This window comes from Protopterus annectens, chromosome 4.part0 (genome assembly GCF_019279795.1).
Source record: "Protopterus annectens isolate FY-2018-M chromosome 4.part0, PAN1.0, whole genome shotgun sequence".
Lineage (NCBI taxonomy): Eukaryota > Metazoa > Chordata > Ceratodontiformes > Protopteridae > Protopterus > Protopterus annectens.
In genome coordinates this window covers 475,754,874-475,779,849 of record NC_056733.1, presented here as the reverse complement: position 1 = coordinate 475,779,849, position 24,976 = coordinate 475,754,874, and the positions used below count along the sequence as shown (strand labels likewise).

The window sequence follows — 24,976 nt, the reverse complement described above, 5'->3', positions numbered from 1 at the left end:
GTTCATTAAGACAACAGTTTTACAAACCTTGGGCCATTTGGAAAAGTAGGTTACTGAGGAAGTGCAAAAATATAACCAACAAAATCTAGAGACTTTTGAAAGGTATAAAAAAAGAAATATGGACATGGGAAAGAGATCTGATATGGTGCAATACTTATGCAAAGGAGGAAGCCAAATTAATCAACACAAAAAGGTCAGCCCCAAAGATATTCAAAGAGAAATACAGGCAAAGATATCCAGATACGGAAAATTTCACAACAAAAAACTAAGATCACAAAGAGGGAATGTAGAACAGTGCAGTAGAAGTTAAAAATAGAAGTTGAAGTTATGCAATACTTGCATAGGTGAAGGATTTAGTGTAGAAAGTCTAACACAAGTTACATCACAGCATGATGGAACAATGAATCCCCAAAATAAGGAGAACAGGAGGAGCAGGAAACATTTGAAGTATGGACAAAGGAAATAAAACGACTTAATATGGTGCAATATTTATGCAAAGGAGAAAGCAAAACTAATCAATACGAAAGAAGCACCATCAACGATAATTGAAGAGAAATACAGGCAAAGGCATCTGGACATGGAAAATTTTACAATACAAAAAATTTAAAAATCAAAGAGGAAAAGTAGAAAATACAGAAGTAAAATCTTACCATAACCATAGATGTCCTTCTCTTCCATGCTGCAGTATTCTAGATGTGGGATTTCCTCAGGTGACTCTTACGTCGGCTCCTATACAAAAGCTTCAGCTTGGCTGTTGCAGTGTCCATGGGCACGTAAGGCCATAAACCAAGGGCCTTAAATGTGACGTCTGCATGCACAATCCTCAGAACTTGTAGGCCAGCAGGCAGAGAACAAGGCCCAGCAGGAGGAATGCCAGTGGTTTTCAGATGTGTGCCCTGGCGTCCTACTGCAGTATGGATAGGACAGGTAAAGGAAAATGACCTAGGGGGACTGGTGGGTGGGAAGGAATACTGCAACATGGAAGAGAAGGACATCTATGGTTATGGTAAGATTTTACACAACTATTCTATGTCCTTCTACTCCTATGTTGCAGTATTCCAGATGTGGGAGCATACCACAGCTTATGCGGAAGAGAGGGTGGTGGTAGTTGAATAGGATTCTACAAGACCCTGCAGGATTGCCCTGGCAAATCCTGCCCTAGCTCTGGAAACTTGGTCAAGTTTATAATGTTTGGTGAAAGTGTGGATAGTGGCCCATGTGGCTGCTTCCATAATGGATGCAGTGTCTAGACCTTTCATGAAGGCCCTGGAGGGGGCTACAGCTCTAGTGAAATGGGCCTTTACTCCCAATGGACAATCCTTTCCATGGTGAAAGTAACAAAGGTAAATAGTTTTTCTAATCCAGCATGTGATGGTTTGCTTAGAGACTGCCTTGCTCAGGGCTCTGGGATAAAAGGAGACAGAGCTGGTTGGTTTTCCTAATGGTTTTGGTTTTGTCCAAGCAGAACCTTAGTTGTCTGTGCATGTCCAAGGAGTGCAGAATCTTCTCCCCTTTGTTAGTTGGGGAGGGAAAGAAGGTGGGTAGATGGATAGATTGATTTAGAGACAAGTCATTGACCACCCTGGGTATAAAGGAGGGACTGGTTTGCAGGGTTACTCTGTCTTTGTGGAAGATGGTGTAGGGGGGAAAGGCCATTAAGGCCTGCAACTCTGACACCCGTCTGCCTGAAGTGATAGCCACCAGAAGGACAGTCTTCCATGTACACATCTGTAGGGAAGAGGCCCCAGCTGGTTCAAAAGGATGCTGGGTTAGTTTCTCTAAGATGTAGTTAATGTCCCAGGGCGGAGGGATAGGTTTCTTTGGTGGTCTCATGTGTAAGACCCCTTTAAGGAAGAGCTTTACATTGAGCCTGGCTAGCGGGGGGCAGGCAGGCTGATATAGCCGAAAGGTGTACTTTTACAGAAGAATAAGAGAGCCCACTCTTAATTAATTGACACATATAGGACAGAACTAGGGGGACCCCAGCAGAGCAAGGGTCCCTTCCCTTGTACAGACACCATTTTGTAAATCTTTCCCACTTAGCCAGGTAAGATTTTCTGGTGGTAGGTTTCCTTGCCTCCCTTAGGACAAAAAGCACTTGCTCTGAGTAGTGGTGTCTGAAAGGGATCAAAAGTTCATCACCCACAGAGTCAGGGATAACATCTGCAAGTGTGGGTGTAGGAGAGTTCTTTTGTCAGTAGGTCCACCTTGTGAGGTAACGAAGTGATTGCCCTTGGCTAGCTTGTGAAGTTGGGGAAACCAGTGCTGCCTTGGCCAGTAACAAGATTTTTGTTTTGCCCTTCTGTATTTTCAGGAGGGCTTTCTGAATCCACTCTCCATGCTAGAGGGGGGTAGGTTTTTGAGCAGAAGGTCTGCAGTTGCCTGTTCTGGGGGGAGGGAAACACGTCTATTTGTGGAGCACCCCACCAGAAGACTATGTCTAGGAAGACCTCCCTGTTCAGCATCCATTCGTGCTGAGGTGAGGAAGTCCTGCTCAAGAGATCTGCTTGGTGGTTGTCAGCAGGGTTAGTCTGCACAGCTGATAGGCCTTTGTTCCTCCTGGTTTGCTGAGGTACCACATAAACGTGGTGTCGTCAGTCACTATCAGGAGTACACCTGGAACAAGAAGGGGAAAGAAAGGTTTTTAGCGCTAAGAATACTGCTGTAATTTCCCTGATATTGATGTGCTTGGCCTGAAGTGAAGGATGCCACTTTTCCTGAATCCTGTGGGATGCCAGAGTTGCTCCCCAACCTGAATCGTAGGCATCTGTATGCTTTGTTTGGGTTGGGGTAGGGGGTTGTAGTGGGAGCCCCGGGTTTACTTGGTCTTGCTGGATCCACCAGCTGATTTCTGCCTTCAGACAGGGAAGGAGGGGAATGACTTGCTCTAAGTGATGTAGGTGTTGGGACCGGATGCTTTTGAGGTACCACTGTAGCTTGTGCATGTGCATTCTTGCCAGTGGTAGCATGGGAATGGTAGCTGCCATTAAACCCAGGAGACGGATAAATTGCCTTGCAGTCATCTTCTGGGATAGTAGAGTTTCCTGGAAGTGGAAAGTCAGAGAAAGAATCTTGACCTGTGGGAGAAAGGCCTTCATTTTGTCTGTTCTGATTCTACAGCCTAGAAAAATCTTGTCCTGGCTTGGGACTAGGGAGGATTTTGGAAGGTTGATGGTGAACCTTAGATTCTGAAGAAGGGACATGGTGAAGTGAAGATGCCTTGAGAAAGTATATTAGGACTCTGCCAGTATCAGGATGTTGTCGAGACACGGGTAAATCTGAATTCCCTGAGTTCTGCAGAAGGCAATTACTGGGGCTAGGCACTTTGTAAAGACTTGGGGGGCCGTGGATAAACCAAAGGGCAAGGCAGTAAATCGGAAAGGAGAGGAATGTCCAGAGAAATGCAAGAATTGCCTGTGGGAAGCCCTGATGGGTCTGTGTAGGTAGGTCTCCTTTAGGTCCAGGGTGGCCATGAAAGCTTTGGCTGGAATTAGTGGCAGCAGGGTGGGGAGAGAGAGCATTTTGAAGAAGAGTACTTGAAGGTGAAGATTTAGGTAGGACAGGTCCAAGATGGGTCTCCAGGGTCCATCTTTTTTGGGGACCAGGAAGAGATGGGAGTAGAAACCCTTTCCTTCTTGTCCTGAGGGGACAGGTTTTATGGTGCCTAGCTTTAGAAGGTCTGCCAGAACTTGTGGCAGGAGATGGACCTGTTTTTTGGGGGGGGGGGGGGTGGAATGTCTTTCTTGGGAGGTTTTTCTTTCCAGGATAGGAAGTATCCTTTTTTGGATAATGGTCAAGACCCATTGGTCAGTGTTGATGGATTGCCAAAGCGGTAGACAATGGGAAAGGCGGGCCAAGAGGGGTAGGTGGGCAAGACAGTCACACATTAGTGGGACTTCCTCTGTCCTGAAAGGATTGTCTGGGTTGATGAGGTGGAGCAGAAGGTCTGGAGGTGGTGGGTCTTCTAGCCCCTCTTCGGTCTGGGTTGATGAGGTGGAGCAGAAGGTCTGGAGGTGGTGGGTCTTCTAGCCCCTCTTCTAGATCTGGAAGAGGAGGCAGAAGCCTACGGATTATGCCTCACAAAGACGGCTTTAGCAGGGTAGTTCCTATAATACTTGGGAATGGGTGAAACCAAAAGATGCTTGATGTCCTGAAGTTCTTTACTTTTTCCCTGCAGGTTTTTATAAAGGTCTGCAGATTGTTTACCAAAAAGGATATTGTGGTCCAGTGGGGCATCCCAGATCTTGGACTTGAAATCCTCTGGAAAGTTCTGACGTCTTAGCCATGAATACCTCCTGAGGACAAAAGCAGATGCTGTAGATCTGACAGATGCTTCTGCAGCATCGTAGCTGCATCTGATGGAATGCCTGGCTACCTGTTGAGCCAAGGAGAGCTTGGAGGTAATGTCAGTCTTAATGGGAGTGTCAGGCAAGGATGCCAGCATGGAGGAGGCTTGAGAAACCAAGTCTAGTGCGTACTTAATCATATGAGTCTGACAATGTATGGCTCTAAAAGCCAAAGTGGAAGATGTGTATACCTTACTTTCCCATCCTATCCATATACTTGCTATCTTTATCTATGGGCAGGAGGGAGGCAGAAGGCAGCAGTGTAGATTGCTTATCTGCAGTAGTGGTAATCACAGTTGGGTCCGTCAATGAATTTCTGGTCCTCTGGTACTTTATAGAAGTGGTCAGGATGCTTGGGGGCCAGAGGCTGGGAGTCTGGGGCCTTAGAAGCCGAGGTGAATGCATCCAAGTAAGCAGGTAGAACCAGGGGGGACTGCCGAAGGGGAGGGTGATTCTACTTGCAGCAGCTTGAAGTACCTTTTTTTGGTGTCCGTCATTTGGGATGTATCCCATTTAAAGTAATCCTTCATCTTGGTGATGATCTCACCAAATGTAATATCCTCTGGAGGAGAATCCTCTTTCACAGATTCCTCATCAGGACAGTAATATTCCTGAGAGAAAGCAATCTGGGATACATATGAAATGGAATCCTCTGAGGAAGAGAAGGAAGAATCATGCTCTTCTTCCCTGACCTGAGGGTTCACGGTTGGGAGAGAAGAGGCTGAAGCAGGCCTAGGGCTCAATAGAGACAGAGTGGAAGGGGATGAGACTGAAGGCCTGACAGCCATAATAACCTGCATGAGAGAGGAGGTAAAGGCCTGCCAGTCTGGTATGGCTTCTGTAGAGGAGGAGGTATGTTTAGTTTTCTGCTTCTTTTTGGCCGAGGTGGCAGTAGGGAGCAGCCTGGCATCGGGTTTGGAGATCAACACATCCGAAGTCTGGATCCCGGTCAGAGGAACCACCGAAACTGGTTCCCACTCGACACTGATGGTAGTCGTCTGGATAAACTGAGGACGTGGTGGTCGTCAGCTGTGCAACAGCTTCCTCAAGGGACATTGTTGCAGTCAACGGATCCGCCGAGCGCACCTCAACTCTTAGATCGGCAGTTGGCCGTGCGTCAGGTAGCACAGCAGCAGGCGAGGAAGGCCTAGGACCTTGGCTTTCTTGCGTGAAAGTTCAGGTGCAGCCTCCGATGCAGGATCCATTCTAAGCGCTAACCGTTTAAGGCGCTGGTTTTCAAGGTAGATGTTTAAAGTGGTCAGACGGCTGTGCAGGGTCTTAGGCGCAAAACATTGACAAATTGTGCAGGAGGAGTGATTGTGTTCCTGGCCTAGGGAAAAAAAACACATCTATCATGGGTGTCTTTATGGGGTATCTGGCGCCCGCATTGGCACTTTCCCTTTTTACCTGACATCAGCTAAAGACTACAGCAACCAAGCCTAAGCAATAACAAATGGCAAAAAATAAGAAAATCAGAAACCCAATGGGTTACTTATCTTTAAGATGCGACATCTGTGAAGAAGCGATCATCCGATGCGAAGGTCATCTGCGGCCAAAACGTTCTGAGGATTGTGCGTGCAGATGTCACAATTAAGTACCCTGGTTTGTGGCCTTACGTGCAATGTCCCACGCACACTGTAACAGCCAAGCTGAAGCTTTTGCATAGGAGCAGACGTTAAGAATCACCTGAAAAAAAATCCCACATCTAGAATACTGCAACATAGGAATAGGACATCTGAGGTTATGGATTACCTGCAAAGTGAAGGATTTAGTGTAGAAAATCTAACTCAGATAACATCACAGCAGTATAGAGCAATGGATCCCCAAATTGAGGAGAAACCAGTGGAGTGGGAAACATCTGATCAGTTACCATATGAAGATACTCTAGAGCAATGGATCCACAAATTAAGGAAAGACCAGTGGAGCGGGAAAATTTGATCAGTTACCATATGAAGATACTCTGGAGCCTCCATATGAAGATATTTTGGAGCATTCCATAGGAAACCAGTACAAATGTTCAGCTGGAGTTGCACAGCAAGGGAAGGAACAGGAAACTACAACGCAGTAAATGTTATGGAGTGATGGCCAGTGAGTTCACATATGAAACAGCAACGGATGACACAGGATGAAACTGAAGAGAATGTGGCACAAGAAGATACTCTGGAACTTTCAATAGAATGCCCACATGAAACTGAAAACAAAGAATGTGCCCTCAGTTTAGAAGAAAATGAAGAGAAGAGTTGCTTGATTTAATAGAGATGGACAGACATATTAAGATCAATGAAAGAAATAGACTACAGAAAGTCAATAAATCCCAAAAGGCTAGAAGTTTGATAAATCAAATGAGCACAGTAATTAGGACTGTTCATAGACATTCATGCAATATATCTGAAGCAAACAGGATACATTACTGTGCATCTAAATTAATAATGGATAGTCTTACCACAAAAACACAGAGTAGCAAGGGAAAGGAAAGGGAAAAATCAAATGCCATCAAGGAAGTATGTCAGAATAGATCAAGATCTATTGTGCACTATCACAAATGTTGTTGATGTTGTCTTTCGGCTTTTCCCGGTTAGGGGTCGCCACAGCGGAACTCCGGTCCGCTAATGATTGGCAGTACATTTTTTACGGTGCACTATCAACTAAAAATATCAGCACATGTAGAAAAAAAAATAGAAGATATGCAGATAAATATAAAGGGTAACACAGTAAGCAATTTATTGATGACCCAAAAAAGTTTTATAGAGATTTGGGAAACGGGGAAAAAGGGATTGAACCACCACCAAAAAAAGAAGAAATAGATACATTTTAGAGAAATATCTATGAAGATCCTATTAAACAAAGATACTAAATGCATAGAAAAAGTGAAAGAAAGAATAAAAAGTTTAAATGTATAGGATATGAAAATGGGATGAAATAACAGCCAGAGAGAGATTGAAACAAAGTTAAGAAAAGCTCCTAAACCCCAGGCCCAGATGCAGTACCAAACTTCTGGCTAAAAGTATTAACATATTTACATAAAGACTTAGCCTTAAGTAAGAACTATTTATATGCGCACCACAAACATACACCAGCCTGGTTAACAGAAACAATACTGCTACTTAAACCTGCAAGCTATCTTAAAAACTATAGACCAATAACTTGTCTTCCAACGCCGTATAAACTATATACTGGAATTTATGCCAACAGAGTTTATACAGTGGATATAAAAAGTTTACACACCCCTGTTAAAATGCCAGGCTTTTGTGATAAAAAAATAAGACCACAATAAATAACTTCAAAACTTTTCCCACCTTTAATGTGACATATAACCTGTACAATTCAATTGAAAAACAAACAAATCTGTTAGGGGAAAAAATATAAAAAATAAAAACTTACTGGTTGCATAAGTGTGCACACCCTTAAACTTATACTTTGTTGTATGTTCACACAATTAAACTAATACTTTGTTGAAGCACCTTTTGATTTAATTACAGCATTCAGTCTTCTTGGCTAGGAGTATATCAGCATGGCACATCTTGACTTGGCAATACTTGCCCACTCTTCCTTGCAAAAGCGCACCAAATTTGTCAGATTGCAAGGTGATCTCTTGTGCACAGCTCTCTTCAAGTCACCCCACAAATTTTCTATTGGATTTAGGTCTGGCTGTGCCATTCCAAAACTTTAATCTTCTTTTGGTGAAGCCATTCTTTTGTTGATTTGGATGTATGCTTGGGGTCATTGTCATGTTGAAAGGTGAAATTTCTCTTCATCTTCAGCTTTCTAGCAAACGCTTGAAGGTTTTGGGCCAAAAGTGACTGGTATTTGGAACTGTTCACAATTCCCTCCACCTTGACTAAACCCCAGTTCCAGCTGAAGAAAAGCAACCCCAAAACATGATACTGCCACCACCATGCTTCACCATGGGGATGGTATTCTTTTGGTGATGCGAAGTGTTGTTTTTGCGGGAAATGTACCTTTTGGAATTGTGGCCAAAAGGTTCAACCTTAGTCTCATAGGTTCATAGGTTCATAGATTAGTACTAGGCTAACTACCCTGTGGGCAATTTTAAGCCTAGCCAGTTTCCCAGCATGAGAATTGAACCCTGCACCTTGTGTCCGTAAGGTAAACACCTTAACCATTATATGCCAACCCCCCCCCCCTCATCAGAGCATAACACATTTTCCCACATGCTTTTGGGAGACTTGCTGTACTGTTTGCAAACTTTAGCCAGGCCTGGATGTTTTTCTGTGTAAGAAAAGACTTCTGTCTTGCAACCCTACCCCATAGTCCAGACATACGTAGAATACGGGAGATTGTTGTCACATGCAGTCAACCAGTACTTGCCAGAAATTCCTGCAGCTCCTTCAGTGTTGCTGTAGGTCTCTTGGCAGACTCCCTGACCAGTTTCGTCTTGTCTTTTCATCAATTTTGCAGGAACATCCAATTCTTTTTAACATCACTGTTTCCCATATTTTCTCCACTTTTTGATGACTGTCTACACTGTGTTCCATGGTATATTCAATGCTGTGGAAATTTTTTTGTACCCTTTTCCTGACTGACACCTTTCAACAATGCAATCCCCTTGCTGCTTTGTAAGCTCTCCGCAAACCATGCAACAGTGAATACACTAGAACATTAGCATGCAACTGAGTAAATGTCATGAAAATCCTACTAAGGCAGTTGAACTTTATTTGGGGTTAATAAGAGTCTCTCTAATTGATGGCAGGTGTGTAGCCAAGAAGACTGAATGTTGTAATTAAATCAAAAGGTGCTTCAACAAAGTATTAGTTTAAGGGTGTGCACACTTGTGCAACCAGCGTATTGTACGTTTTTTTTATTTGTTATACTTTCCCCCTAACAGTTTGTTTTTCAACTGAATTGTACAGGTTATAGGTCACATTAAAGATGGGAAAAGTTTTTAAATAATTTATTGTGGTGAGTGGTCTCATTTTTTATATCATAAAAACCTGGCATTTTAACAGGGGTATGTAAACTGTTTATATCCACTGCACTTATTTAGAAGAAAACTCAAATATAGCAACAGAACAAAAGGGTAATAAAGTCCTATAGAACAAAGGATCATTTGCTGTTAAATAAATTCATAATGGAGAACTGTAAAAAGAGAAGAATCTAAGTATGTCACTGATAGACTACAAAAAAGCATTTGACAGTATCCCACATTCATGGATAAAAGAGTGCTTAAAAATAAACAAGATACACCCTACATTGATCGATTACATTACAGTGACCATGAAACAGTAGCAAACCACTTTGCAATTAATCCATGAAAAAGGAGAAATTATTATTCCAGGGATAAAAATTCAAAGGGGAATATTCCAGGGCGACTCTGTCACTGCTGCTTTTTTGTCTTTTCCTTAATCCATTAAGATGTCTACTTAACAGATTAGGTCATGGCTACACTTTGGCTCCCAGAAAGGAAAGTGTAAAGACTTATCTTCTTGTTTTTAGATGATTTAAAAAGTACAGTTGTGTACACTTACCATAAATGTAGATGTTTGAGTATATTCACTGTTGCAGTCATCACCCGTGGGTTATCCCTGCTGTGGTAGCCCTCGACTGGCCCAAATACCAGAGTTAATGTTTTTCTGCGTAAGCTGCGGATGCTTGCTGTCTGACGTCAGGTCGTCAGTGCTATAAAGGAAGGCAGCCAACGCCATTACATCAGTTTCTTGCCCTAACCAGTCAGAGGCCCAAGTCAACAAGGTAAAGTGGCCCTGGTGGCTAAAAGCCACCGTTAGAAACTTATGTCTCCCTGAAGAAAGAAGATATAAGGGGGAAGGAGGGTGGGAAACCAGGACTGCAACAGTGAATACACGCGAACATCTACATTTATGGTAAGTGTACACAACTGTACTATGTTCTTCGTGTTTCCGTGTTGCAGTCATCACCTGTGGGAGGAGTCCTAAAACTGAGGAGAGGGGTGGTAAGATTAGTAAGATACCTAGGAATGGGTCAGCACGCCCTGCAAAACTGCAGAGGCAAACAAACCCTAACCCTAGCCTTAGAAAATAGAGGTAGGTGGTAATGCTTGGTAAAGGTATGGACAGAAGCTTCCAGGATGTCCCTGATGGGAACTCCTCAGAGGAATGCTTTGGAAATGGAGGCTGACCTAGTGGAATGGGTTCTAATTGACCTGGGGGGGTCCTATGCAATCTGTAGCAGAAATGGATACAGTGTGATATCGATTTGGAAATTTTTTTTGGAAAAGGGCTTCCCCTCTGCCACTGGAGCAAAGGTGACAAACAGTTGGTCTATTTTCCTGAAGGGTTTAATACGGTCCAGATAGTATCTGAGCTGTCTGTGCACGTCTAGTGAGTGTAGAAATCTTTCCTCCTTGTTCTGATGTTTAGGAAAGAAGGTGGGTAGATGTATGACCTGGTTGAGAGTTACACTAGATACCACCTTGATCATAAAGGAGGGAATAGTCCTCAGGGACCGTCTGCATGGAAGATGATGAAGGGCTCAATGGCCATCAGAGCCTGAAGTTCTGAAACGCTTCTATCTGAAGTGATAGCCAGGAGAAAAGCAGTCTTCCAGGCGAGGAATCTTAGTTCTGGTGAAGCAGCAGGTTCGAAGCGTGGTAAAGGTAGTTTTTTTCAAAACATAATTCACGTCCCAGGCTGGAGTGGGTGGCCTTCTGGGAGGTCTGATATTAGAAGTCTCTCTGAGGAATTGTTTAATCAAAGGATTGAAGAACAGGGGCTGTTCTGTATCAAAAATGAGATGGAATGGCTGAGGCGTGGATTTTAATAGAGGAGGAAGAGAGGCCACTATTAAGTAGCTCCACTAGGTAGTCCATGATAAGAGGGATGGAAGGCTGTGAGGTATTTCTCCCTCTGGACTGGCTTCAGGAGCAGAATCTTTTCCATTTCCCTGCATAACATTTTCTAATGCTGGGCCTTCTGGACTCTGATAATGTCTGGGACCTGTTTGCTTAACAGGGGCCCCTTGTTTGCCTTCAGAGTATTAGCCATGCTGATAGTTTGAGAGCCTGCAAGTCTGGGTGCAGCACCCCCCCCCCCACCTGAGTTAAGAGGTCTGAGATCAGGGGAAGCTGCCAGGGAGGCTGTAAGGTCAGGCTGCGCAGTAAGGGGTACCAATGTTGTCTGGGTCAATCTGGAGCAATGAAGATGGCCTTTGGTCTCTCCTCCCTTATTTGATCAAGTACCTTGGGAATAAGAGGCAAAGGAGGGAAAGCATTCACAAAGAGGGTGCACCAGGGGAAGGTCAAGGCATCCAGCTTACACGCTTGGAGGTGATACTCCCTGGTACAGAATTTTTTTTTTTCAGCTGATGGTGGAGATGCGAAGCAAAGAGATCCACCTCCGGAGTCTCCCACACCATTTCTAAAAAGATTTTTCTGAGGAGCTGCCACTCATGGGGGGTCCAGTAAGTTTCTGCTCAAGTGGTCTGCCAAGGTGTTGTTGATCCCTGGTAGGTCTTGGGCTATCAGGTGTAGTCCCATGGAAGAGGCTGTCAGCCAGAGGTTCATGGCTAGCCTGCACAGAGGGTAGGATTGGGTCCCTCCCTGTCTGATGATGTACCACACCACTGTGGTGTTGTCTGTTTTGATAAGGAGAACCCCTGCCTTGAGATGGAGTTTGAAGGATGTCAGAGCCTTTTGTACTGCCAGCATTCCCTTCTGGTTAATGTGTAAGGGAAGGTGATGGGCATCCCAAAGACCATGGATGCACCTGCCTTCTAGATGAGCACCCCGAGCTATGTCTGAGGCATCAGTAGTAATGGTCTGCCCGGTTGGACAGAGGTTGAAGTAAAGACCCTTGTTCTGGGCACGGGCCCCTGCCCACCAGAGAAACTCTGCCCTTACACAGGGGATCAGAGGTAGAGAGGTCTCTAGAGGTTGAGAGTGCTAACACCAAAGATTCTTTAGGTACCACTGAAATTTTCTCATGTGAAGCCTGGCCAGAGGAATTAGATGGATGCAAGATGCCATGTACCCAAAGGCTTGCAGGAACTTCCTTGCAGTGAGGTGACTTCTGGAAACCAGCTTGGTAAAATTGAGATGATCGAAGCTCTGCTTTTCTGGGGATAGGAAGGCCATTTGGGATGCTGTGTCCAGCAGTCTTCCCAAGAAAATGATCTTCCTGGAGGGTGTTTGCCTTGATTTCTTCTAGTAGTTGGTGTACCCTAAGGAGGTTAGGATTGCTTTGACAGAGGAGGTTTTCTTTGCCATCTGCCTGAATGAGGCAGTCATCCAGATAAGGGTAAATTTGTATATTTTTCTGAATGCAAAAAGCTATGGCCGGGGCTAAGCATTTGGTGAATACCCTGGGAGCAGTAGATGAGGCAAAGGGTAGCGCAGAAAACTGAAAGTGTTGTGAGCCTGCTCTGAAGCGAAGGAATATCCTGCAGGATTCCCTTATGGGGATGTGGAGGTAGGCATCTTTTAGATGTAGGGTAACTAACCAGGCAGTTTTTGTCAACATCTTGAATTTGGGGACCACCAGGAAGGTGTTCAGAATGGATAGATTCAGGGTGGGGTGCAAAGTGCCCTCTATCCTGGGAACAAGGAATAGTCCGGAATAAAAGCCTCTGCCTGTTTGATCTGAGGGGGGCAGGTTCTACTGCCCCTTGGGATAAGAGAGCTTGGACTTGTTTCAATGCCTCTGTCCACTGATTTTGAGGTAAGGGTACCCTCTTGGTATTGGGAGTTAGTAGAAGGAGAATTTGTATCCCTGAAAAATGATCTTTAAGACCCATTGGTCCTTTATTGCGGAAAGCCAATTTACTAAGCAGAGGGACAGCCTTCCTCTTAGTATTTGGTAAGTGAAAAGAGGACCGGGGGGGGGGGGGTCATTGACAGTTTTGGCCCTAGAGGGATGGCTTACAACTCCCTGCCTTTGGAGTGGAAGTGGTCCAGTGTTTGGTTCTCTTCTGTCCCTGCAGGGCTTATGACCCTGTCTGCTAAATGCAGGAAAGGACCAGTGTTTTGAGGGAAAATTCCTGCTTAACCTAGGAGGAGGTTGTACCTGAAGGAAATCTTTTACTGTTTGTATAGATTTTGCTTTGTATTCCATCTTTTTAAGGACCTCTTCTGCTCTTTCTCCAAATAAGCGGTCCTTATCCATGGGTGTATCAAATAATTTAGATGTGACATAAGGGAGTGTTTGTTCCTTCAACCATACATGTCCCCTAATGACAGATCCTGACACTGCTGCCCTGCCTCAGGCTTCTAGGGCATCATATCCACAGTGTAAAGAGTGCTTAGCCACTTGACAAGCAGAGTGCAGTAAATCTGCTAACTCTTTCGAAATTTCACAGTCGGGAAAGGTTGAAATCTTTTGTTTTAATAGTTCCATACTGTATCGTTGACATTTTAAAATGTGGAACTGACAGTTGAGTGCTCTGATAGCTAAGGTTGCAGAGGTGTATACTTTTTTCCCCATCTGTCCAGAGCTCTGGAGTCCTTGTCAGAAGGAACTGGATTCATTGCAGAACTAGCCCTAGCTCCTTTAGGTCCCTGTGTAATGACCTCTGGGTCTGCAGCAGGATTTCTGTACAGGTATTTTTTAGAATCTGGTACTCTAATATCGGTCAGGTTTTCTGGGAGTAGGTGGGAGGGCATCAGGAGTTAAGGTGGATTCATGGAAAACATCACCAACCACCTCTAAGATTGGAGGGACGGCCAAGGGTCTGTGCTGGGGCAGCTCTAGAAACTCTGTTAGTCTTTTCTTAGACTGAGGGAAGTCCTGGGATTCCTAGTGGAAATGTTCCTTGAGGGTGTGAAGGGTTTCCCCAAGGGAAGGCTCTTCTGGTGGGGAGGCAGAATGAATGGATTTCTCTGCATCTGAATCCTCAATAAGCAGTCAGAGGTGGTAGTTCCTCTTAAAAAACAGAATAATCAGACTATTCAGAATCCTGTTCTGTTGGTATTTCAGGAGAAAAGTCTCTTTTCCTTTTAGACGTTGTGGCCCGACTACCCCTGGATAAGGGTGATAAGATCCTCCACCATTTTAAGCATTTGAATTTGGGGTGGTGGAGCAGGAGTAAGATGGCGGCTAGGGGTAGTTTTCCTAGGAGTGGCCTTGCCTCTACACCTAAGAGTATCCATCGATCTGAGAGAAACAGTAGTCGGAGGAGACGTCATTTTTTGTCTAGATTCGATAGTGCAAAAGACCTCCTCGGAAGCTGGTGCCTGTGTCGTAGCTCTGGACCCAACCAAGGCAGAGACCACCAAAGGCTTAGAAGACGAAGATTTCTGTGGCATACTGGACTCTGAAAGGGTCTCAGTAGAGGTTTATGAAGATATCGAACTGGGCATCAGGGGCTGCGAAGGCACCTCACTGAATTCCGGCGAACTGACAACCTGCTTAGCGGTAGAGTCATCGGAAGGCTTAGCCTTGTGTGGTCTGTCTCTATCTTTACCCTTATGTTTTTTCAGAATGTCTATGGATTGCTGACTGACTGACGCCATTTTGACTACAATAAGAGCTCCAAGACGAATGGTTCTGCACAGAACTGGCAACGGGGGACGTTGTGGTCTGGGCCTAAACAAGTGATGCAGTGTGAATGGAAGTCTCGGTGTGGTACTTTTTTTCCACAGGCGAGACAATTGTTAACTTTTTCAGACATCAGTTAGTGCAATAAAAAAGGATCCCCAACAGGGTACTTGGCTTTAGATGTTTTCAGCTGTAATTCAAACTCTGGCAGCGACCGACCGGCACACTTGCGAACTGCTTCTGGCATGGGTTCCACGGCAAGAAAGACTGATGTAATGGTGTCAGCTGCCTTCCTTTATAGCACTGACGACCTGATGTCAGACTGCAAGCGTCAGCAGCCGACGCAGAAAAACATTGACTTTGGTATTCGGGCCGGCCGAGGGCTACCACAGCAGGGATAACCCTCAGGTGATGACTGCAATAGTGAAATACGAAGAACATCTGTATAGTTCATCACATGAGGAACTGAAAGCACAGTTGCAATTGGGCAAAACATTTCCAGATGATACAAGAACGTAATTCATCTTGATAAAAGTGCAAAAGCAATCTTTAAAGCAGGAAAGCTGCTGTACCAAGAAAACATCAGTTTGGGACAGGAATGTGACATAAAAGAACTTGAGCAAGGAGGCGTGTATAACTATTTGGGAACTGATAAAGGATCAGCAATAAAACATGAACAAATGAGAATAAAACTTAGTAAGGAATATTTTAGATGACTAAAATTAATACTAAAAACAATGTTGACATATTGCAAAAAAGTCCAAGTTACAAACCAATTTGCTCTTCCTGTCTTACAGTTTTGGAGTGAGTGACTGACTGGCCCAAAACAGTGTGATAGGTTGGACAAGAAAACAAGACGGACACTTCATGCTCATCAAATGATTTATATAAATCAGTGCATACCAAGACTATATGTTCCCCATTCTGAAGGAGGTATGGGCCTCCTCGAAACTGTTTACATGTATAGATCTGCAACTGTGGGATTGCATACATATCTGCTAACCTCACAAGACTCAAACATAATTAAAGTTTTGAAACATGAAGAGAATAAGTCTACGATGACTTCCCTGCTCAGTTTAACCACAGGTGCCGGAACCTGTTGAAGACTGGGGGGGGGGGGGGGGGGGCATGTAAGGGATGCACCATTTAGGAACTGCCTCTATCCATTAGTGGCAAGAAGTACAATCCTGGAGAACATTACACATCCTTAAATCCAAGTTGCATTTGAATATGGACGGATAAGTTTTGTTTTATTTGTATGGATAGTCTGTTCGCCCTTGTGACCAAACCATGCCTACTGTGGGTAAATCCGGCATTACCCACACCCAGGCGTGGGTTATTGCTTAAATAACTCATGTTTGTTCACTGCAAACTCAACAGAAACGCAGGATTTTAAGTTGCATAGTACTAATCACTCATAATTAAACTGTGTCTAGAATGATTACTTAAAGCATAAAACATGCCTCGTACACACCCCTCCTCTCCCAGTGTACATCAATCTAAGCAGTACTGACACTACCATTTAGAAGACAAATTAGGCTCTAGTATGACTGAGACTCCAGTCCAACAGGTCTGTTACCGCAGATTCCCAAGATAAGGCAACCAATTTGCAGTACTTACAGAAGCAATGGAACACGGCACCGCCATGGTGCTTTACTAGAATGTTATTGCGATAATGTCTTCCTGATGCCAGATGCTCTAAAATAAGATCCCTCCTCACCCTCATAGGGATCTCACAGGACTTGAGGTAGAATCCATCATGGCAGTCTCCCCAGGCTCTTTATGCTCTATTACATGGCATTTAACTGCTAGATCACTGAACTCTGCAGCATAATCATGTAGCATCTCCTTCTTCCTCCCCATGACAACCAATACACTGATACCAGCGCAAGACAGCTAGTTTAAATTCCACGCCCAAGTGTGAAATGCAGTTTATATCCATGTCTGCCGTGTATGTGTGCGCACGCATGGTCCCACCTCCTTAAAGGAGAACATGCCGCCTGAGGTTTTAATGAGTACATTTTTTGCGCCCTCTTATGATCTGCACCCTAGGCGAATGCCTAATTCGCCTTAATGGTGGCGCTGGCCCTGGGCTCAGCTAGTTTTAAATTCCACGCAGGTAAGTGGACTTCCGCATCGACGTGTGATGCATGCATGGGTGCTTAAAGAAGATTCTGCTTTTAGTTGCCTATGTGGCTTAGTGAAGCTGGTGTTGCAGCTGTAAAAGTGTGTGTGTGGGGGGTGCTCCCTCCCCCTCGCTCTATGGTTTCGGTGCCTATGAGTTTAACAGAAGCATATCAGTGTCACGCAGTAATGGAAACCAAACCAGAAGTAGACAAAAATCAGGCAGCAACTAAATGTGCCAAAAAACAAAAGAAAGAATATAAAGTGAAGGATCAGATTAAAAAAACAAGTAGTATGGAAAATGCATAAATACAGCTGCAAGTGTAGAAAACTCTTGGAACAACCTCATGTTGATCAGGATCGAACAAAGGAATGGTTAAGGAGAGGTGAATTTAAACTAAAAGATGAAAGGTTAATATTGGCTGCCCAAGATAGTGGACTATGAACACATTGGTTTACAAAGTCCACTGAACATGAGAGAGAAACAGGCAAATGTGGGTTTTGTAAAACAGAATTGGAAACAGTCACACATCTTGTTGCTGGTTGTGATATACTAATGGCAGAAGGACTGCTGTACTGAAAGGCACAATAATGTGGCAAGACTGTTGCATTGGGGATTGTGCAAACACTATAATACTGAGGTAGCTGAAAAATGCTGGAAACATGAGACACACAGCATTATAGAAAATGATGAAGTTTATATCACATGGGATCACCCATTACCAACAGTTCAAAAAATGGATGCGAGAAAACAAGATACAGTAGTCAATGAAAAGAAGACAAAAGTAGCATTGATCATTGAAATTGCTACACCCAGTGAACTACAGTGACTTACGTATATACACACACAAACACACACACACACAGTCATAAAATACCAGGATCTGCAGGCAGAAAAGAGGGCAATGTGGAAGAAGAATACCCAGACAGTTCCAATAGTAGTAGGAGCAACGGGACTTGTATCTAAGTACAATTGTAAATTCTTTTTTGTGTTACCGATAAATGTAACTCTATAGGAATTACAGACAGCATCACTACTGGACACATTGCAGGTGCTGCAAAGAGAACTTCTGGCTAAAAAAGACTGAAACAATACTAATTTCATGAACTTTAATCATACTTTGACTTAGGATTGGGGTCCATTCCCATCAGAAACCCAAAAGACTTGGAGAAATTAAGAGAGTAATCATTTGAAATGTCAAGACCCGCTACAGCAAGTCCAGACCTTTTTTTCTGAGACATAGAAATATTAATGCTGGTACATTACATATTTTATATAGCTATATATATATATATATATATATATATATATATATGTGTGTGTGTGTGTGTGTGTGTGTGTGTGTGAGAAAGAGAGACCATGCGTGCTTGTGCACATGTCCTTTAATACTTCTGAAGTCCTGACTAAAAATGGGCCGTATTGGGCTATATTACTTAACCACAAAATAAAAACAAAACAGATGTTTAAGCATCAGTATAACACAAGGACACTGTTCATAAGCAAAGTTCATAAACCTGTTTTGTCCTTCAAGGAAAAACACAGAGCAGACATGTTGCCACTATGAAACATACTGAAGATTACACACATTTTGATACACAATGAATTATTTTCCCCATCTGTGATGTAACCAACAGTCAATGACTTAACATGTGTTTCAGCAAGAAATTCAAACTGTTTCGGACAGGGGTTGGGCCACAGAATTCATTTCTATTTTTTATAGAGCAACAACTTAAGAGACCATTAAACACAGCTGTGGCTGTTCTCAGGGATACTGAGCATTTCCTTAGCACATTAGGTGCATTTGCCAGAATGCATGGGTCTTTTAGTAATGAAACCACTCTTGTTAGTATGGACATACAGACATTGTTTACAGTCGTACCACGTGATTTTGGTGTTGCTTCTCTAAAAAAAATTATCGCAACAGGAATTTTCTGCACACCTTTTATATTATAAACGTTTTGTTGATGATGTTTTTATTTTGGGGCAGGGTGCAGAATCTGATTTACTGAGGTTTGTACACTACTTAGAATCTACTAGTTGTTGCTTTAGATTTGCAATGAATTACTCATGGAGCAGTATTGAGTTTCTTGACACTGAAGTCACTTTGATGGGGTTTTGTCTACCTCACTTTTTAGAAAAGTTTGTAAGAAGAATGCTTTGTTACACTTCAACAGTATGCATCCTAAACATATTTTTAAAAATACTGCTAAAGGCCAGTATCTGCATACGTCTAGATTGCATTCAGATGATAAACAGTGCCATGAAGCTATGCTCTGTCTTAAGGGTGATCTTTCTGCTAGAGGATATAGTTCTGAAACACTTGAAGATTGTTATAACATGGTCATTGGCATGCGTGCTGACAAATGCCAACCTTACTTTAATCAACCTTATGTTCCTGGTAAGGCTAATGAGTTAGATACTGTTTGTACCAGTGTTAGACTTGCATTATCCTTTGGTAACAACATGCAACAAGTATGTGATGCTGCAAAGAAATACTGGCCTGTTTTGTTGTCAGATGACAGAATTACAGGGATTGTGGGTGAAAAACCTAGTTATACTTTTAAGAATGATATCTCCCTTAAGAGACAGTTATGCTAGAAATCTACTTGGTTAACACTACCTCTTTCTGGAAGTCTAGGTACCCATCCATGTAGGCATTGTAAAGCCTGCAATTTTATATATTTTATACAGGAATTTCAACATCCTGCCATTAAATTTCACATTCAAGCCTTGTTTTTATGCTGATAGTACCTCTAAGGGAATAATTTATTTGGCTAGGTGCAAGTTATGCACATCTTTTTATATAGGCAAAACAGTGAGAATGTTGAAAGAACGTATCCTGCAGCATGCAGATGATATTAGGTGTTCAAACACCCTTAATGCCTTAGCAAAACACAAACATCCCTTGCACCAGGACATTCCTTTCTATTTAGTGTTTTACAGTTGTTACCTATGAGTAAGAGAAAGGGTGACTATAACAATAGACTAGAGAATGCAGAAGCCAATTAGATTAAGTTACAGGCAGATAAACTGCCAGGGATTAATGCACCCGTTCCTTTAAAACCACTCCTAAAAAGAAGAGCATACATCAGTAATTGTTGCGGCTCCATGGTTGGTTGGTTGATTGATTTTTAATATATAACGAGTACACTTGTGATGATTTTTTATGGATCTGAAGAAGCGCTGTGTGTGAAAGTGCTTATCATTTCCATTAAAAACCTTTTATCTTATCAGCTCTGGTGGACACTTGGTTTTTGCTGTTGAAGAAATTTAAATTTCTTCCCAATCTTTACCAGAATAAATTATTTTCCTCCAACTATGCTACCTAATCATTTGGAAGAGTGTGTGTGTGTGTGTGTGTGTGTGTGTGTGTGTGTGTGTGTGTGTGTGTGTGTGTGTGTGTCCGCGAGCACTCGATGGGTTTCTTTTACCAAATAAAATTCGGTTTAAAAAGAAGCTCATCTTATCAAAAGTATTTTGTACAGACTTTCATTTTCTTAAAATGTTAACCTAAAGAACATTTGTTTAATGTAAAAAAATAACTAATTTTCCAGTGTCCTTCTAAAATAAGGACTTCTAAACAGCACACACTCATAACTAGTTGCTACAGGAATACTTAATTTTGTTCACAGGGCACATTGCTTACTTGCATACTTAAATGCATGTAGGAATTTTAAGGAAAAGGGCGGATGGCAGTAAAGAAAATAAAAATGTCATCCAAGAACTATCAGCTACACTGTATGTCTGCAGAAGTGGCAAAGCTGTTGCCTTTAATTTTGACATAATTAAGCTTACCAAGTATATTAATACAAAAAAAGTAAAGACGCAACTGGTTCTGTAGCGCACAGGGATGGGCATCATAACTACAATACTTATGGCCTGGGTTCAAGTGACAGACCCAAAAATTGAAGAAGCTAGCCAGGGAAGGGATAGGAATGGACTTTGTAGTGCTGGCTTGACCATTCTGGGGAGGGTAGTAACCCCTGAATCACCAGCAAAACTTGCCATAGTCAAGGGCAGACACAAGTAAAAAGTGACATCGGGGGAACAAGATGCTTGCCAACGTTTGCATTGCAGATTACTCTAAGAAGCTGTAGGTGTGTGGAAGACCACACCTGCACTAGGTCTGGCATAGAAGGTAATGCACCAGGCCTGGCAGAGGAAGATGACAGGAAGCCAAAAATGAAAAAAAGGCTGGTCATATAAGAATAAAGGCTACCTGTTCCCACAGCTTTTACATCCACCACCAAAGCTTCGTCTGGCAGCATGAGGGAAAATTAAACAGCAAATATGGAGGAAGGATAAAGAGACAGCTAGAAGCAAACCTGGACAAAAAACAAAAAATGAGGTCACGAAGGGCCACAATTTCTGCGCTGCAAGATAAATCTGACTTGGGCTGTGGCTCTAAGTGAGAACAGCTTTTTGAAGCACCACAGTTAAACAATTCACCTACCTTATGCAGTGGCAGCACCAAGAATGCACCACCTCCGCTAGCTTCTATGATGATTGCAACAAACTTAGGATTAGCAGAACAGAAGGAACTATCCCACGTAACTCTAGATACACGAATATCATCATAACACTGGTCATTTTTTACTGCCTGGCCAAAAACATGTCGAAACTTGCTTTGTCGTACAACACGTCTCATTGCTCCTATAGAAAGAAAAAAAAATATTAGATAACAGCAAATGCCTGTCTGCCCTCTACTCCCTTCTCTACATCACCATCTACCCCCATCCATCCTCATCTCCCTTATTTCATTTTTTCATGTACAAACCTCAACCTACTAAAATCTTTAAGTTCACATTATGTACCAATGCCCACCATTTACCATACTTTTCAAAACCAGCAAAGCATTCTTAATTCACCAGACAACAGCCTTTGTAAATAGCACATACACTGAGCATTCAAGACCATTTTTGTTATTACAAGGTTGCATTACTTTCCTTACTTACTCTTCACAGCTCGATAATGAAAATATAAACACTGAAGGTTACATAACTGCACTGCACTGAACATCTTTTGTTGCGATTATAGATGGGGTGTCTATAATAAACAATTACTGTTTCTTGTGTACTGGTGACATCATGTTATGTTATTTCAATCTATACTCTGCTTGGCTTGGGAGTGTCTTCTGTGTGGAGGCTGCATGTCCTCCCCGCGGTTGGGTAGCATTCGAAAGACATGCATGCGTAAATGGGCGTGCCTTCGTTGAAGGTTGGGCGTCGAGCTGGCAAATTGGCGTTTCGTAAAAATCTCTGCCAATCATTAGCGGACCAGAGTTCTGCTGTGGTGACCTCTTACCGGGAAAAAGCCGAAACACAAACAGTGAATCTAAGTGAACATGTTCCTTTCTTATTCCTCTGGTCTTATGTTGCTCAAGAGACATGAATTTTTTTTATATACTTTTTTTTTTTTTTTTTTTAATCCATGTTTTTCTACCTTTACAGAGGAGGGCTGACAAGGTGCTCTGCCAAGTTAGACTTCCAGTCCCCAAAACATAAGCAAACAAGTTAACATAAGCAAACAAGTTAGCAGAGCATTTCAGTATATGACTGTGGTGACTTTTTAAAGATTTGTTCTCAAAGTCCTACCAAACCAAGCAAAATGACAGTTTTCAGGGACTTGTCAGTTTGGCAGCGAGTTTCAGAAAGCACTACCGTGCAAGTATACTCACTAACAATATATGTTTTTAAGTAGAAGCACGACTGTAGGAATCCTGAACTGACTGAATTAGCAGCTGGTGGCTGTTAGTCCCTCAGCCTAGTCTTTTCTGCAAAGTGACAACCTTTGCTAAAAATCACAGCAGAAAATAAATGGTGCAAACATAACTTCTGCAAAGACAACCTACATCCTACAATTAGACTCAAAAAGGATGGTCTCATCCAAGGCAGCCTCCTCTTCCTGAAGTTTCACAAAGCCATTAGGTGAGACAGCGATAGAGCAAGCCCAGCAGAGACAGGGATAATTTAAAAGACACAAACTACATAGATAAACTTGTCCCTTTTAATTTGTGCCATTCTTCGTTTCATAGAGCTTTCACCAGAAGAGGTGAAATTCTTTTCTTGCTTAAGCAGTCTTAACATTTTTATTTTGTTTTGTTTATGACCAGAAGACACACAATCTTTTCAGACTGGATTACCTCTTTTATGCTTCTCATCTCTAGGCACAACCTTTTCTTTGAATCAAGTTTAAATGATTTAGTGGCAGCTGTCAATAAACAATCAGTTAAGTGATGGAGAATATGTGCCTGTGGGATCCCTTATTGATAAATTACTGTTCTTTGATTCTAAACTGCTGCTTGAATTTTTGTTGATAAACAGGCTGATCAACAGACAAGCGTGGGGAAAAAAAATAAGCCCACAAAATACTCTTGCAAGGAATTCTCTTTTCCCCAATATAGAGGAGCTGGGAGCTAGTACTTACAGACATAAAAGTGATGTCTACATACCTTAAAAATGAATTTGAAAAAAAAAAAATTCTATCTGCAAAAGAAACTTTCTTATACAGTACTACACACAACTCCAGATTCTTTCCTATTGTTTAGACTGGAGAACTAGAACACTTCACCTATCAGCACAATAAAATATCGACCAGACTCCTTTCATTATGCGGAATTATAAGTGGTGCATCAATAAAAGCATGTTTTAATGCATATACCCAAAGACGTACTCCTCTCACTTATTTCAGTTTCCACACTACCTTGTTTTTTTTTATAAGTGTTTGAGAGTGGCACAGTTTGTAGTATTGACCACCACATCAGTTTTGTCTAAACGGCACAAAAATTTGCCATCAAAAGAATGACTGTGTCAATGGCACAGCATTATACCAGACGGCCCTAGCAGGTTTTAGAGAAACAAGATGAAAGGTTATAACAATGTTTTCGTGCTCCATGCCAATGAAACAAAAAAAAAAATCAATATTCTCATCCGATATCAAAAACATTTTTGAGGACTGTTGCAAAGTCCTTAGAACCCACCCCCTCCCCAAAAAAAAAAAATAAAAATAAAACACATGGGAGACAAGCTGCCCACTCATCCTGTTGTCTTATTATGACAGCCGAAGACAGTGAGGGAATCTATTCTGACAAATCCCTCAGAGAACTCTCCGCAATTCCAAATGCCCTCTACTGAACAGTTCCTGCAGTTTTGCATTTAGCTGCAGTGCAGCTAGAGTACAGCACTTGCAAACACATTTCATCACCCCTGCAAATTGCTTTTCTTTCCTCCGTGGTTGTTCAACCATGTACAGTTTAGTATACTGAAACAAGAGGAGCAAGAAGTTTCCCTGCTTCTTCAGGACTGCCACCCACAGGTTCAACCGATAATTTTTTTGATTATTTTTTTAATTATTACCTTTACAGTCAGCAGGCTGTGAACAGACTTTTCTAGAAGATTAAAACCAGTCTTTCAACAGTACTGCACAGCATGATGTCATTGACTAAGGTTTCACAAAAATTCCTTTTCATTTGGCTTCATGCGACAGTTATGCACATTTCACAAGACAGTTAATTTTCCTGTAAGAAATCTGATGTAATATTCAAGGAGTACAACATCCACCGTAGCTGCACTCAAGAAACAATTTTAATGACTAGGAGCATGTGTGCAGGGGCAGGGCAAGGGGTCTGGTCATCTTAAAAAAGCTCCAAAATGTTCAGTTCCTGAAAACCTTTAGGAAAGCTTTGAACATCATGCCTGCACATACCTCTTAGGGTACACGCCTACCATGAGTAACTACTCGTTTGACTTGCATCTTAAAATTTTCATACAGGTGTCATTTTTGATGTTGCTTAGTTCCTTTTGTTTTCAATAATGAAGAGAGATACAGTCCACTTCAACCACAATCTCAGACCCTGGCAAAAGCATAATGTTTTTTTCAAACCCTTATTCACGACCATCTTTTGAACACCACCATCCCAGCCACTAGGTCATTTTATTCCCTGCCACTGGTGTAAGGGTCGACTAGGGGGGCTGTCACTTACACTACCATTGAGGTGGGCTCCACTTTTCTCATCTTCTCCCAACTCTGGGGTTACATAC

At 42.5% G+C, this 24,976-nt stretch overlaps 1 protein-coding gene across 3 annotated transcripts in view; it reads right to left on the bottom strand.

Moving 5' to 3' along the window:
* The window catches only part of CORO1C (coronin 1C), a 1,687,220-nt gene that overhangs the window by 915,419 nt on the left and 746,825 nt on the right, over positions 1–24,976 (bottom strand). For all 3 annotated transcript variants that reach the window (XM_044068401.1, XM_044068402.1, XM_044068403.1), the window contains exon 2: positions 21,391–21,590. In XM_044068401.1, coding sequence (XP_043924336.1) covers positions 21,391–21,590 — 200 coding nt within the window. The remainder of the gene's footprint in view (positions 1–21,390; positions 21,591–24,976) is intronic.